The sequence below is a fragment of the Pelodiscus sinensis genome, chromosome 4 (assembly GCF_049634645.1).
Source record: "Pelodiscus sinensis isolate JC-2024 chromosome 4, ASM4963464v1, whole genome shotgun sequence".
NCBI classification, from domain to species: Eukaryota; Metazoa; Chordata; order Testudines; family Trionychidae; genus Pelodiscus; species Pelodiscus sinensis.
This window is the reverse complement of record NC_134714.1, coordinates 76,116,582-76,132,983: the sequence shown is the minus strand read 5'-3', so window position 1 is coordinate 76,132,983 and position 16,402 is coordinate 76,116,582. Positions and strand designations below refer to the sequence as shown.

The following is a 16,402-nucleotide window of genomic DNA, read 5'->3' as shown; positions in this document are numbered from 1 at the left end:
CAGTGTAGACACTTTGCAAGTTTTTGCACAAGAACAGCCATTCTTGCGCAAGAAGCCTGTAGTGTAGACCTAGCCAAAGAGCCTTTAGAAGCTGACGTCTCAAGAGGCAGAAGGAGCTGCTGGAAAATGCTGTCACTGTTTCTTTAAGGAAGCTTTGCTTGATGGGACAGCTGTTTTAGCTGTATAAAGCCTGAATTAGCTCAGCTGAGGGAGGACTGCAGAAATAGCAGCAGGGTGGGTTTTACAGAGCAATGCCAGAGTTACGCTAAAATTCTTGTGAGATGTTTTGTTTTTCCTTCTCCAAGAATAAAGCTCTTGCTTTCAGTCATCAGTGTAACCAGACCCCCTGCTGCACTCAATCTAGCTCTGCTCACAGGGAATGGAAGGGAACCACGAAATAATTGCAGCAGAAACTCCTGACAGTTTTGGCTGTGTTGTCTTCGTAATCTGATGGCCCAATGTGCTGCAGGCAGATGTAGCACTGTGGTGAATTTGTGGCAGTCCATGATTCCTTTTTCTCTGGTTGCCTAAGGGGAAGAAGAACAAGCAGCACCTTGTTCTCTTCCATCTTGAGCTGCAAACAGAAATAGAAGTGTGTCCAACCCTCTGGTTTTTTCTGTTGTCTCCTGAAGCATCTTGTTCTCCCTGCAATCAGCGCTATATCTGAATTGCTTACAGCTGGCTAAGCAGCAAGAGCTCTGATCAGGTGTGAAGAAAGCCACAGATACCAAAGAGGAGCAGGAGGCTTTAAAGCCCCAAGTTAAGTATCAGGGCAGCATCTAGTTTCTATAACCTTTGGAACCATGTGTGAGGTAAAACTTCTCAGGTAGTTTTAAAGAAAGGTTCCGTGATTCAGAATGGCACTTGTAGTTAGCCAGGCTAGGATAAAATTACCAGGTTGGTAGTTAATCCTCATGCTTCAAGGCATAAGACAACTGCAAGATGAGTCAGGAAGAATGTTCCTTTGGGAATGGCATTGTGCTGGCCTCCGTTACTGACAGAATATCAGAGTAGGTGATGGAGGCTATGTCTACACTACACTTCTTTTTCGAAAAAAGGTACTCAAATTGCACTCTGCAATTTTCGTACCTTTTTCCAATTCTTTTTTTGGAAGAGGCTTTTCCAAAATTTGGTCCATCTACACTGGGCCAAATATTGGAAAAACCTCTTTTGGAAGAGCTCTTTTTCCTCATGCAACAAGATTTTCAGGGCTTCTAACAGAGCACATCTGCTCTTCTGAAAAAATTTTCAGAAGAGCAGATGCATTCCCTGGACACGGTAGAGGTTTTCCAGGATACCAGTAGTGTAGCCATAGCTGTAGTGATATAGTCAGGAGAAATTTCTATAGGCTACATCTACACTGCAGACTTTTTGTGCAAGAACATCTGTTCTTGTGCAAAAACTTGCAGAGCGTCTACACTACACGCGCGTTCTTGCAACAGTAAATTTACAGCAAAGTGTCAGAACAGAGGGCTTTTGCGCAAGAGTTATTCCTCTCCCCACGAGGAATAAGCCCTCTTGTGCAAGAAAGCAGTGTGGATGGGCAACAGGGTTTCTTGTGCAAGAAACCCTTATGACTAAAATGGCCATCAGAGCTTTCTTGCGCAAGAGAGTGTTCACACTGCCATGGACACTCTTGCGCAAAAGCACATGGCAGTGTGGATGTGCTCTTGCGCAAGACCTTTTCGCAAGAACTCTTGTGCAAAACAGTTCTTGTGCAAGAAGCCTACAGTGCAGAAGTAGCCATAGTGAAGTATACTTTAAAAGGGGGAATAAATGTTGCTCAGATCCACAAAGTTTCAGTTTTAGGTGCTAGTGAGATCCATAAAACACCTGTTTCACTGCCACCAAATGCTGTAGGTGCCTAGACTCACTTGGGGCCTAATTTTTTGTAACAGTTCCCCTCCTGGATAAGTTTCTGTCTGAGCATGTGCATTGCTGCCTAAGGTTGTTGCCTCTCTCATGTCTAAAGCCCAGCACCATCATCAAACCAAGTGAAGACAGACAGTGCCTTCCCATCTTGCTTGTCTGGCCCAATCTGGTAGGAGAGAGCACGCCTACCTCCACACTAAATGGCAGATGATCTCCTTTATAATCTTTAGCCCAGTGCTTAGGTACTGACCCAGAGATGGAAGCTGCTGGGCCATTTCCCCTCCCCTTTGCCTGAGGAGGAGGATGGATTTGAATGTTGGTGGCTTACATCTCAATGGAGTGCCTGACCCACTCTTTCTGGGGCTACAAGTATTTTTATTTATACAAAGTGGCATGGCATCAACAAGAGAAACAGAGTGCCTAGTTCAAATCCCTTCTCACCAGTCAGAAAAGGGAATTGAATCTGGGTCTTCTACATCCTAGGGAAGGAAATTATCCACTGGCCCAAAGCTGTGGAGGCTTGCATACCCAGCTGTTGTGTGGGGAATTCGCTGTGCACTGCTGATGGTCTAGCAAGAAATAGCTTATGAACCTGGGGACTCTAGACTAGAGCTCCTTCCCCCGTTGGTGCCTGAGAGAGGTGGGGGCGTAGGGCATACCACTCTGGTGGTATCTTAGGTGGCTTCCTGCCTTCCATGCTGGCTTTTGTGACTGTCATCTCAGGCCCTGTCTCTCTCCGCATGCACTGTGTGGGGGAATCTAGCCACATAACCCAAGATATGTGGAATCACCTGTGTGTTGCAGCAGCTAAGTCCCAATTTTGATGGTCACATCTCACTGCATATTCTTCAAAGGTGTGGTGTTCTCAGACTTCATTGCACCGTGATCCCCTTCTCACAATACAAATTACATGACCACACAAACGGGGCGCAGAGCATGAGCCCACCCAAGCCCCATCACCTTGCTTGGGGCAAGGGACAAAGTCAAATCCTGAAGGCTTCAGTCCTAGCCGTGGGGCCTGGAACCTAAGGCTGAAGACCTTGAGCTTCAGCCGTGGAGCTCAGGCTTCTACTTTGGTCTCAGGCCCCAGCAAGTCTAAAGCCAGCCCTAGTGACCCTATTAAAATGCCACTTTGGGGTCCCAACCCACAATTTGAAACCTGCTGTGTTAAAGTAATGGCAGAATAGTAGCTGCATAGTAACAGGAATACATGGTTTGGTTTTCCATTGGGAAAACTTTACATATGAAATGTTGGGCACACAACTGGAAGTGACTGCCCAAAGTACAGTCTCCTATGCAATCCACAGCTAAGTTTTAGAGCACTCTCACAGTCTAATGCAGGGGCACTGACAGCCTCCGTGGGCCCCTGGCAAGGCGGGGCAGCTCCATGCCCTGGAAGGAGCAGGGCTTTGGGCAGAAGGGGCAGGGCCGAGAGCAGTCAGCCCTTGGCATCACCCAGGCCACCACACACATTCTCTCCCCGCTCCCCGCCCTGCGTCCTCAGAGCCACATGGAACACTGGTCCGTCAACAATTCAAAGAGGCCCAGGGCTTCATCACTGTTGCTGCCACAGTAGCAGTGGCAGCCAGGAGCTCTGTGGCCCTTTAAATCTCCAGGCTCTGGGGCAATTGACCCTCCCCCTTTGCTAGTCCCCTGGGCTGCATCACTAGATGGAGGGGGCCTGGGAGAAAGGGTGGAATTGTGGTGGCGGGGGGAGAAGGAGAGGCAGGGCCCTCCCCAGGTTAGGGGTTGTGCAGGTGTCATGTGACCAATGTCCCCCGTTACCTTCGCTAGTAGTCCCTATTGCAGGTATCTTTAGTCAGTTTGGCACCCTTCCATATCTTTCTCACCCAGTCAACCCACCTTCACCTCCTGCCATGCAAAAATATTCCACACTTTGGTTCCTCCCAAAATATCTCCACAGGGCCTGCTGCAAGAGTACAGACAGGGAGCAGTCAGAAATCACAGCAAAAGGGAAGAAACCAAACAGCTGTCTTTTGAGGATGTGGAAACTCTCTCTGGGTATGTCTACACTACCCTCCTAGTTCGAACTAGGAGGGTAATGTATGCATACCGCACTTGCTAATGAAGCCCGGGATTTGAATTTCCCGGGCTTCATTAGCATAAGCGGGGAGCCGCCATTTTTAAATCCCCGCTGCTTCGAACCCCGTGTAGCGCGGCTACACGGGGCTCGAACTAGGTAGTTCGGACTAGGGTGCCTATTCCGAACTACCGGTACACCTCGTTTCACGAGGAGTACCGGTAGTTCGGAATAGGACCCTAGTCCGAACTACCTAGTTCGAGCCCCGTGTAGCCGCGCTACACGGGGTTCGAAGCAGCGGGGATTTAAAAATGGCGGCTCCCCGCTTATGCTAATGAAGCCCGGGAAATTCAAATCCCGGGCTTCATTAGCAAGTGCGGTATGCATACATTACCCCGCTAGTTCGAACTAGCGGGGTAGTGTAGACATACCCTCTCTGATTTTGGCAACAAAGAACACAAGAGGGAGTATTTTATAATCTTAATTCTATTGTAATGTCTTCCTGACTAGAATGAGCACCACTGAGTTAAAATGATTTCTCCAGTCCAGTTCCAAGACTGAGGGCTGGAGAGATGTCAAGTGATCTCTCAGATTGGTATAATTAAATCAGCCTCCCAGAAGCTGGCTGCCGTAGTGGTTTCTAAGCCCACAGGAAACAGATTTTCTTCGCTTTGCTTTATTTTGCCTAAAGATTTCATTATCCAGGCCTTTGCGAATGAGGAGGGTGAATATTGTCAGTTGCATTTTTCCCACTCATCCAGTCTTCAGATTCAGATGTCTTAAAGAATTTGATGTGGCCCTAGGGAAAGTGGCCGTTGCTAGTGTTGTCATAAACCAAATCAGCAGATGGGAACAATATTTGGAAACATGAATAAAGAGGCTTGAGTGTTGCAGGACTAAAAATATCCTGAGCTTTATGGGGAAAGCCTAAGAATACTGGGCCAAATTCTGACCTCAAGTGTAAAGTCTAGTGACTTCAGGGGGCTTTACAGCTGTGTGAATGAGACCAGAAACAAACTCTCACTCTGATATATAAATGAGTTTATAAATCTGATCTATAACTGGCTCAGTATTTTTCATCCCATTAAAATAGATTTTAAGAAGTTCAATCTGCAGAGCATCAGACTGAGACCGTTACACTCCCTGCAGATGGAAATGGAACTGCTATAGATGCATACACGGATACTAACACTGCAATAAACAAGGCAGGTGCTGTCACACGGACAGTAGCATTTTAGTCATATTGAAAGCCTGCTAATGACTCAATTGACTTCAAGGAGCATTTCATCCCTTTTTTCTTTTTCCAGTAACTAAGATTGGCCACTTGATTGCTTCACTCACTGTCACCATTTACCACTGCTGCCTTCCAAAAGTCTCAGCCTCAGGCTGCAGACTCACTTTTTCTCTTTCGCTGGACAGGTCCTGAGAACAAACAAAAGAAAAGTCTGCAACTTTAAGCCATCAATAAATAATGTTCATGGAGAACATCACTTGAATTGAAGACACAGAGCCCAGAAAGTGCAAAAAAGCAATATTTGCAGTTTATTAAGAATTATATATATTACAAAGCACATTCTATGCTAAAAAGGAGTCTGCTTGGTTTCCCTTGTGGTAATGCTGATGTCAGTAATGCCTCATGGGATTTGATTTGTCCTTTAAATTAAAATAATGTTTGCATTCTCCTGAAACAAAAATCAAACCAATGTGACAGCCTCTGGTTTTCCCATCTCAGATCCTTCTCCCTTTTAACAAACTTTGTAATGGAAATATAATAATACAAATATTGTTGTTTCAAAGAAGCTTATTTTAACTATTTAAAGTCTAATAAGGTCTAAAGATCAATCTGAGACACAAAAGGGATGTAGAGACACATTTTCAAAGGTATTTAAGAGCCAGATCCTGAAAGGTATTTAGATACTACTGAAACCAACAGGAGTTAGGTGCCTAAAAAACTTTGAGGATCTGGGTCCAAGTGCCTAAAGATAAGAGAGGTGCGTTTTGACCTTGTGTGTGGATACAGTTCTTTTTTTCTTCGACAAGTAGTGCATATGAGTTGGGGCCATATTTTAAAAGACATTTAGACATATAAAGGTACACTTAGGTGCCTCAGTGGGAATTTCAAAAGCACCTGGGTGCCTAACCCCCAGTCAGGCACTTATTTGCCCTCACCAAGGGTCAAAGTCCTAAAGTCCTCATCCACTCATGTAGTCTGGCTTCAGGCAAACTCCTTTGATAGTTTTCCGTTAAAAGCATTTCCGGAAAATCATGCTAGTCTAGACGTAGCCATTTCAGTGTTCTGTGTAAACCATCTCCACTAGGGGAGTTGCTAACAGCAATGGGAGTGCAGCTTCCAGTGCTACAGCTTGGTTCAAGTATCAGAGGGGTAGCCGTGTTAGTTCACAGCTTGGTTCACAATGCCACTTCTTTGCACTGCAACTTTCTGGCTCAAGAGTGTGACACGCTCCCCCCCCCCCACTCCCATAACAAGATATAGCACTGTAAAGTGCCAGTATAAACGGATTCCCAGTGCTGTTAGTTACTCCCTGGTACAGATAGTTCATACAATGCTGGGAGAGCTCTATCCCAGCGTTCCTGCCGAAGATGCACTTTCACTGTAAAGCACTGCCTCTCTTTAATTTTAGAAGTGTAGACAAAGCCCTAGGCACAGACAGGTTACATGTCTTGCCCAAGGCCAGATTTGGAGTTACAATGCAAATTCCTGACTTTCAGGTGCATACACAAAGCATGCCTCCTCCCTGATTTGACTGATAAAAGATCTGGCAAGGGGGGAAAAAATAGCCAAGCCATTTTTTCCACTGAGAAATGTTCATTACAGATTGTACTAATTTTCAATAAGCCCAGAGCCTACCCTTATGGCTTGTGTGATGAACATTTGGCAACTGAACAAGAGCAATTATTAATCAGTAGTAGTTCCCACACAAAGCACTTAAACACATGATTAGACTTAAGCATGTATTTGAGGTTAAGTGCAGGCTTAAGAGCTTTGCAGAATCAAGGGCGTCATTTCCGGAGGGGTGTGTGTGCGCGGGGGGGGGGTCAGCAGCTGTGCATTCCTGGGCGCAGCTTGTTTTACATCCGTTTTCCCAGACTATCAGGGAGTGAGGGGGAACTGCCTGCATTCCATGCATGCCTCACACCTGGCTAGTGAGCTCCCTTCACTAGCCAGATGTGAGAGGCCTGGACTGGATGCAGGCACTTCCCCCTCACTCCCTGATAGTTCTGGGAATGGGATGAAAAAGTAGACGCATTCTGGAGTGCACAATTGCTCCCCCCCCCCCTCGAAATGGCGCCCTTGTGCAGAATCAGGCCTAAATAAAAATACATTGTGGGAGCAGAGTTGTAGTAGAAAAAATTCTACCCTGGAAATCCTCTCCTCTTTAAGCTAATCAGTGCATCACAGCAAGACATTAAGAGAAATCCTACTGTATGTGACTTCTGCTGGGTTTTCTTCTCATTCCACTCCGGCAGTGCCACTCTGCATCATACGTTCTAGGCCTCCTCATGCAAAAGGCCCTCCAATAATGAGCCAGTCTCTCAACAACAAGTAATTTGTGACACTTGCAATTAGGCCAGGATTGAGCACCTTGTTTCTCATGTTCACCCTGAGCTAAGTAATGATGACACCACACTGAGCTCTCTTTAGTTATGACGGGACTTGAATTGTAGCTTTTATGGAGAGTGATTGAAATGGCAATCATCTTCTTTCATGGGAGCCAAAGCTAAATGAGGAAGATAGCTTTTCCCAACAGCTCTGCACCATTTGCAGCACAGGAGTTGACATGGCCATTACAATGCAGTGGTTCTGTTGCAGGAACTGCAGCAAAGTTAACTTTATAACAACAGTCTTACGGATAGCAATGTCTTTTAGCTTTTATGCATTTTAGCCTACATGGCAAAAATAGGAAGCAGGCTTTCTTTGGTCAGAGAAAAATACCTGCAACTATATTTAAGGCTGCATTGACCCAAGAGGATGGATAAGACTAATGACTATGTAAAAATAGACAGCACCATCCGTAGGACCAAGAGTGCTTCATACTAACAGCAGCTGAATTTCCAGTATGCCTATGAGTTTAATATTTTATTTGGCTTAGATGTGGTGTGTTTTTTCTAAACACTACATCAGACATTAACTACTACCCATTGAGGGCAGGATACAGCAAGTTCTCTATTAATGCTGACACTGGAAATGGAATCACACAATATGATGAAATCACACAATGTGGGGTGGTGGAACCTTTATCAATGAAGGTGCTAACTACTTTCCGAATGGTATCCTTCCGGCCTTATCCATCAGAGACCAGAAACTTCAGGATCTCTACCAAGCATTCATAAACCTCAACTACCCACCCGGAGAAATAAAAAAGCAAATTGAACGAGCCAGACGAATACCTAGAAAACATCTACTTCAAGACAGACCCAAGAAAACCAATAATAGAACACCACTTGTCATCACCTACAGCCCCCAACTTAAACCTGTCCAACACATTGGTTGTGTCTACACTGGCAAGTTATTCCGGAAAATCAGCCGCTTTTTCGGAAAAGCTTGCTAGCTGTCTACACTGGCTGCTTGAATTTCCGCAAAAGCACTGACTATCTAATGTAAAAAATTATGCTGCTCCCGTTTGGGCAAAAGTCTTTTTCCGGAAAACTGTTCCGGAAAAGGGCCAGTGTAGACAGCACAGTAGTGTTTTCCGCAAAAAAAGCCCTGATCGCGAAATTGACGATTGGGACTTTTTTGCGGAAAAGCGCGTCTAGATTGGCCACGGACGCTTTTCCGGAAAAGCGTCCTGCCAATATAGACGTGCTTTTCCGAAAATGCTTTTAACGGAAAACTTTTCCATTAAAAGTATTTCCGGAAAATCATGCCAGTGTAGACGTAGCCATTATGTACACTGGACAAACGTCTCAGACCCTTCGCCAAAGGATCAATGCCTACAAAACAGATATTAGACAGGATCACAAAGAAAAAACAATTTCTTGCCTTGATTACCTGCATCCTGCTTCAAAGGCCTTTTAAGACTACACTTGAAAGAGAATCTTCTGAACTGTCATTCATGCTTAAATTCTGCACTTTACACCTAAGTTTGAATAAAGACTCTAATTATCTTACCCGTTACAAAGATAGCTTCCCCAATTATCACCTCTAATATCATTAGCTCACAGACATTTACCTCCCCCCCCCCCGCATCCTCCTCCTGTTCTGAAATTTGATTTGTCCTTTTCATATGTGTTCATTTTTTAAATTGTATCCTTTGGTATATATGGTTGTGACAATTTTTTTCCACTATTTGATCTGAGGTAGTGGGTCTGTCCCACGAATGCTCATCACCTAATAAACCATCTTGTTAGTCTTTAAAGTGCTACATAGACCTGTTTTTTTATTTATCCACTGACTTTGATCTTTATCTACTCAGGTTTAGCACCCTTTCTCCTGATACTTTATGCATAGAGGTAGGGGGATGGGCGACAGAACATCTTTCTCCCCTCCCTCCCCCCCTTCCCTTCTCCTATTCATTTCGAGTTTCCTTATCCCCTAATCATAACTCCGGTCATCTGAAGAAGTGGGCTGTGCCCACGAAAGCTCATGATACCATCTACATATTGTGTTAATCTATAAAGTGCTACCAGACCATTTGGTTGCTGTTTTTTTCTGTAACAGACTAATTCGGCTACCCCCTGAAGCTTATGATTCTTAGAAACACAGAACTGGAAAGAACCATGAGAGGTCATCAAGTCCAGTCCCGTGTACCTATGGCAGGACCAACCATCATTTAGAGCAGAGGTGGGCAATAAGCTAGACATGGCTTGCCAAGGTTAGCCCAGGCAGGCTGTCGATGGTTTGTTTTCCTTCACCTCCGCAGGTACAGCTGCCTGAAGTTCCCATTGGATGGGATCAGCAATCTGTGGCGAACAGGAGTTTCAAGAGGCCAGACCTGTGGAGGTGCAGGTAAATAAATTGCTGGTGAACTGCCAGGGATAATTCTGGAGAACTCTGTCCAGCCCGTGGGCTGGTTATTACCCACTGCTGATCTAGAATATCCCTGAGAGGTATTTGTCTAGCCTGCTCTTAAAAATCTTCACTGATAGACATTCTGCAGCGTCTCAAGATAATTTATTCCAGTGTTTAACAACCCTAACAGGAAGTTTTTTCTACATCCAGCCTAAACCTTCCTTGAGCCCATTACTTCTTGTCCTATGATCAGAGATTAAGGAGAGTATTTTTTTCTCCTTCCTCTCTGTAACAACCTTTTATGTCTTTGAAAGCTGTTATCATATCTCCTCTTAGTTTCGCTTTTCCAGACTAAACAAACCCAGTCTTCCCTCAAAGGTCACATTTTTTAGACCTTTAATCATTTTGGTTGCTCTTCTCTGGACTTTTCCCAATTTGGCCACATATTTCCTGTAATGTGCCCAGTGTTGGATACACTGCACCTGTTGAGGCATAATCAGCATGGAGTAGAGTAAAAGAATTACTTTTCGTGTCTTGCTTACAATACTCCTGCCGATACATTCCAGAATGATGTTTGTTTTTTCTTTCAGCTATGTCTCACTGTTGACTCATTTCCCATTTTGTATATGTGTAAGTGATTGTTCCTTCCTAAGGAGTAATTTGCATTTGTCCGTACTGAATTTCATCCTATTTACCAGTTTGTCCTGATTATTTTGAATTATAATCCAAGCTTCCAAAGCACTTGCAAACCCTCCCAGCTTGGTATCATCTGCAAAATTTATAAGCATACTCTCTATGCCATTATGTAAATCACTAATGAAGATATTGAACAGAACTGATCCCTGTGGAACCCTATTTATTAGTCCCTTCTTGCATGACTCTGAAGCATTGATCACTACTACTCTCAGAGAATGGTTATTGAACCAGTTATGCATCCATCTTAGAGTAGCTCCATTAGATTGTATTTTCCTAGTTCGTTAATGAGAAGGTCATGTGAGACTATATCAAATATGTTACTAAAGTCTTGATATGCCTCATCTACCACTTTCCCCTTATCCACAAGGCTTACCAAAATGGAGCCCAGAGCTTTGGGTTTTATTTCCCACTGTGTCACTGAGGGACCTTGGCTAGGTCATTTAGTCATTCAATGCCACAGTTTCCTGACCTGTTGAATAATAATCATTTATCTCAGAGGGAGGTTGTGGGGATTAATTAATGTCAATAAAGTACTTTGATTTGTCCATCTCTGCAGCCCACTGCCAGAGGCATTTGTTTAAAACACAGGGAGTTTGGGGAGTAAAGCTATGGGAATTAACAGCTATTTCCTCCCAGTGTAGTTATATCAGTGCCTTGATACCTATAGGATTTCTCTTCTGCTGCTACTGTTACCCACTTCGGTGCACCATCATTTTAATAAGCCATGCTAAAAAGGAACTTTTTCTTCTGTTTGGATAGCAACCAGTCACCCTTATTCAGCTTCTGATTCATTACAGAAGCTGTTACCTACTCCCATGATAAAGCCTTACTTGGTATTTCTGTGAGCACTGCAGCACATGTCAAATCAAAACTTAAGTCAAGCTAATCTGAATAATACATCTGCACTTACACAGTACGGCCAAAGAACAAAATGGGCACAATGTAATTCTTGTGCTGAAGGACTAACATGGCACTGTGTAGCTTACAGAAGGCTGCTGGAACAATCATAGGAAATATCTCAAGATTTAAATTGATCAAATGCATAAAACAGAAATCATGGTCCATTCTGCTTCATATTTTTACCAGGTGTCCTAGATAGAATACGACTGCAAAAGAGATTAAAAAAATCATTCCAAACATACATTGCAAGTGCCTCTGTCTGTCTGGATTATTGAGTTTTGTATAGCAGGTTTCTGGATCATGGTCTTTATTTTTATGCAAATTGTGATAAAAAAAATTTTTGGAAGTAAAAATTTGTTTCGCTCAATGATTAAACAAATGTTTCCCCTGAAATCTATCTAAATGATATATTCTGCAAAAATCTGTGCTGCTGAGGAAAAAAACCCTCCCAGTGGGAGTTGTTAAAAAACCTAACAAAAACAGCACTGTGCAACTTCTCAGATTTGTGAAAACCCTATTTACTAGGTGGATTGTGTTGTTTAGAGATTCAGGGCCATATTTGCTTTCCTTATTCACATGCCTGGTTCCACTGATGCTGCTATTTTTTTACCTAAATAACCCATCTGTTTTCCAAACCTTGATATTCAATTTCAAGCTACTCTAGAAACTGACACATTACACTGAAACTTAGGAAGTCACTACATTCCATCTACATCAGGGGTGGGTAAAAATATTTGACAGGGGGCCACTCCATAAATTTGGAAAGTGGACGAGGGCTGCACTTTTTGATATATATTAATGGAGGAGGTGTGGGATCTGGGATGGAGGCTAGGTTCAGAAGGGAGCTTGGGGTAAGGGAGAGAGTTTGGGTGAAGGAGGCAGTTGTGACCTGGGGCACTGGACTGGGGTTCAGGAGTTTGAATTGTGACCTAGGGCAGGGAATTGGGGTACAGGATGTGCAGGAGTTTGGGCTGTGAGCTAGGGCAGGAGGACTGTGATCAGGGGCAGGAGATTGGGGTGCCAGATCTGGGAGAGGGTATGGAGGTGCAGGAGGGGGGCAGAAGATTTGCGTATGTGGAATAGGCGGGCAGAGGGTTGGGGAAGGGAGGGGTTGGAGTGCCAGAGGCAGGCTCGGGCCAGGAAACTTACTAGCCAGTAGCCTGCTCCTGAATCAGTCTCCCTGCCTGACCCCACCCAGGGTGTAGTCATGTGCTCTGTGAATACCTACAAGCCCCTTATGCTTCATGGCTGCCTGTATTGAAACTGGCAGCTCCCATTGGCCAGTTTCTGGCCAGATGCCAACCAATGGAATTGTGCTGGGGTAGGGAGCAGCTCCTAAAGCTTTCCCCCCCTCCGGGCTCAGTTTTTAAAGTGAAACTGCCCTGCAGCCTGTTTCTGAGCGATGTGCGGGTGGGGCGAGGCAAGCAGGGAGCCTGCCTGGGGCTCCCCACACCGTCCATTGGCCAGATCCTGTGGTTTGGCATGCCAGATCTGGCCCATGGGCTGTATTTTGCCCAGGGCTGATCTACACTATTGAACTCCAGAGCCCAATTCACCATTACTGCAAACAGAGTTATACCACTGACTTCAATGGAACTGGATTGGCTTATATCGGTAAAGAGTTTGACCTAGTTCTTCAGTAACAATTAATGATCAAATGGGAAAAAGAAAGCAGAAGGGTTTTGGTTGTTTGTTCTTAAACTGAAACTAAACAAACTGAGTTGTATAAACTAAATATATGTTAGGGCAAGAGGTAACATGTTTGAGAAGGCTCTGGTCACATGTGTAATACATTATGACATCCTTCATCCCTAACAGTAAACTCTTATACCACTTGTACTCCAGCAGTATGGTTGTAGTAGATCTCAAGCCTACACAGAAAATAAGATTTTTTCCCCAAATCTTCTCTAGAGTGCCAAGGTAAACAGCAAATCAGTTTCACACTGGCCAGGAGTCATTAGGAGTGAGGAACAAGAGAACAGTGGAGGAGGAAGTCAACGGACTGCTCACTGCTTAAGGACCTCACTGAATCTAGGGTCTGAATGCGGCATGTTTAGGAGGCATTCTTATCTTTCACCAATGTGAGCACACAGCTCTTCAGAAGGGTCTAATCACTATTCTCATGAGCCTCCCCATATTGGACAGTTTCATTGTTCCCAAGGGTTGCAGCTCCCTTATAATTTTTAGCCTAAGTGTTAGCACTCTCAGCAGGGATGAGGAAGACCCAGGTTCAATTTCCTCCTTGGTCTGAGGGGGAGGAACAATTTGAACACAAAAACCCACTCCTCAGTGGAGTGCTCTAACCACTGAACTATGGGATATTCTAAGGTGGGGCTCCCCCAGTCTCTCCTATTGAAACTGTTCTACTCTGTTTATTGTAGCTGGGGGACTGCACTCACCTCCCAGTGGGTACTGTATCCACCAGGCAACTTTCACTTTCTTTCTCTCTTTGGCCCAATAATTAAGTATTTAGGCACCCAAGTACCCTTGTGGATGTGAGCCAACGATATGTAGTAGGTGGTGGCAGGATGAATCTCTAAGATGCACAGACCCTCATCTAATTTCTTACTCACTGTACATCTGCTGCAGTCCTTTCATTAAGCAGGGCTGTAATTCACTCACATTACAGAGCACGCAAAGAGGACAGATAGGGGTTATAGGGAACTATAATATATCAAGTGCCCCGAGGCTACAAGTGGGAAGCCTGAAGATGAGAGCTTTATGGGAGTTCCTGGGGCAGTCCTCTGGCCATGCTACAGGTGGAGAGACTGAGCTAGAGAGGTAAAGAGACTTTCTGGAAGCCCTTGGGGAAGCCAGTGTCAAAGCAGGGATTCCTGATTCTCTAACCTGTGCTCAGACAGCCTCACTCATGAAGCATAAACGTCATTCATGATACACTTTCTTCCCCATACAAAGGCTCAGAAATATGGACTATGCTCAGTTGTTATGCAGTCTTTCATGCAGCATCTTTCAGAAAACACAAAATTAAACACTGAACTACACCACTCCAATCCTTCATCTTGAAAGACCATTTCCACCTCATGTCATGTATTAATCTTAGCTGCAATGAATTATTGAAACTGAAGTCCTCAGTAACTCCAACAGTAAACAAACCAGAATGTCTTTTAGACTCATATTTCTACTTTCCACTGTAATGCATTCTTCATATTAATTACTGGGTCCACATTTTCAAAGACCAGTGTACTATCTCAGCAGATTATTTGTCCTCCTAAGAAGAGGCAGATCAGCAAAACATGTTGCTACACATGACAATAAGTGTGTTCCCAAAGGTCAGAATGAGGAAAGATCACATTTTTATCTTGGAGACTCAAAGACACAGCAAAATAGGGAGAAAATATCAGCTGCTGCTTCTGCTGCAGTTGTGTGACTGAAGACGCGCTTCCTGCATTCCTCATCATCACAAAGTCAGAGTGGAGAGGATCCTTCTGTGAAGAAAAAGAAGATTTCCTGTCAGGAAGGGAACAATAGTGAAATGGCAGATGATCTACAGGTGGAAAATGTATGGCTCGTGATGATGAGTACGTCTCCCCAAGTGGAATGTAAAGGCCTACATGAATTAATCACCATCAAATACTGAACATTTTCTCTGTCATTTAGAGCAATTGTTCTCAGCCTTTTCAGACTACTATACCCCTTTCAGGAGTCTGATTTGTCTTGTGTAGCCCAAGTTTCACTTCACTTAATAATTACTTGCTTACAAAATCAGACATAACCCCCCTCTCAAAAGAGTTTCACAGCATACTATTACTGAAAATGTGTTTATTTTATCATTTTTACCATATAATTACAAATCGATTGGAATATGAATATTGTACTTACTTTTCAGCCTATAGTATATAAAACAATATAAAAAGGTCATTGTATGAAATTTTAGTTTGTACTGACTTTGCTAGTGTTTTTTATGTAGCCTGTTCTAAAACTAGGCAAATATCTAGATGAGCTGATGTGCCCCTGGTTGGAAACTACTGATTTAGAGACATTAGTATTGGTGAAAGGTGCACAACTGACAGCCCTAGACGAAAGATGAGGGACAGCATGTGTAATACCCTTGGCAGAGGGCCTGGCTGATACTCATCTGTGGACAAGACACTAGTAGGGAAACAACCAACTATTGCTACCAGTCTGACCCTGAAGGACCTAATATCAAGCTCTGATGACCTACATGATTAGGTAATTACAAAAGACAAGCCAATTTTGTACCTATGGTATGTCTCAACAGGATTCTGGACAATGATGTTCTGGCTGAGAGACTATCATCCATTCAATCCTTGGGAACTCTATGAAGACTGCCAAAAAGGGGGGCAGTTAGTGCCATAGAGGCCCAAATGTGTGATGTGGGCACCTGTCCACAGGAGAACTGGACTAAGATTTTCCAACTCTCTGAACCCACTCCAATGAATAGTTATTAACAGGGCTTGACAAACGGCGGTGAAACCTACTCGTCAGCCCCGCACTGCGTATGCGCAAGACCTGCATTGCACATGTGTGCGCTGCCAGTGAACAGGGCGACTGGCTGAAATCTACTCGCCATGGCGAGTAGATTCAGTGATTTGTCGAGCCCTGGTTATTAGCCAACTACAAATAATAATCCTCTCTCTCCCTTTCCCTAACTGTCTCTCATAGTATTCCCAGTCCATAAAGAGTCAAAAGAGCCCAAGGTTGGAACTTGATCACTGATCTTCCCTCCCACTGGCGATGGGCAGAAAACTGGAGCTCATTGTGGGCAGCAACACCATGAAAGACAGTTAGTAAGTAGCTCCCAGAAATTGAATGAGTGTGGTGGAGTCAACTTTTCTAAATGGTTTAAAGGTGGACAAATCCAGTCCACACCAAGCAGCAAGTACCTACAAGATACATAGATTTTAACATGAGATTTTCCCTGGTATAACGTTTCTGTGGAG

General features: G+C 44.1%; 1 protein-coding gene across 5 annotated transcripts in view; it reads right to left on the bottom strand.

Annotated features, from left to right (window-relative positions):
* Nucleotides 1-5,432: 5,432 nt before the first annotated feature.
* The window catches only part of TRIM44 (tripartite motif containing 44), a 103,619-nt gene continuing 92,649 nt past the window's right edge, over nt 5,433-16,402 (bottom strand). For 3 of the 5 annotated variants that reach the window (XM_075927487.1, XM_075927491.1, XM_075927490.1), the window contains one exon: nt 5,433-14,926. Coding sequence is in view for 1 of the 5 variants with exons in the window: in XM_075927491.1 (XP_075783606.1) it covers nt 14,899-14,926 (28 nt within the window). In the remaining 4 variants the exon portion in view is untranslated. Of the gene's footprint in view, nt 14,930-16,402 lie in introns of all 5 variants that reach the window. The other 2 variants (XM_075927486.1, XM_075927488.1) reach the window with 1 other exon arrangement.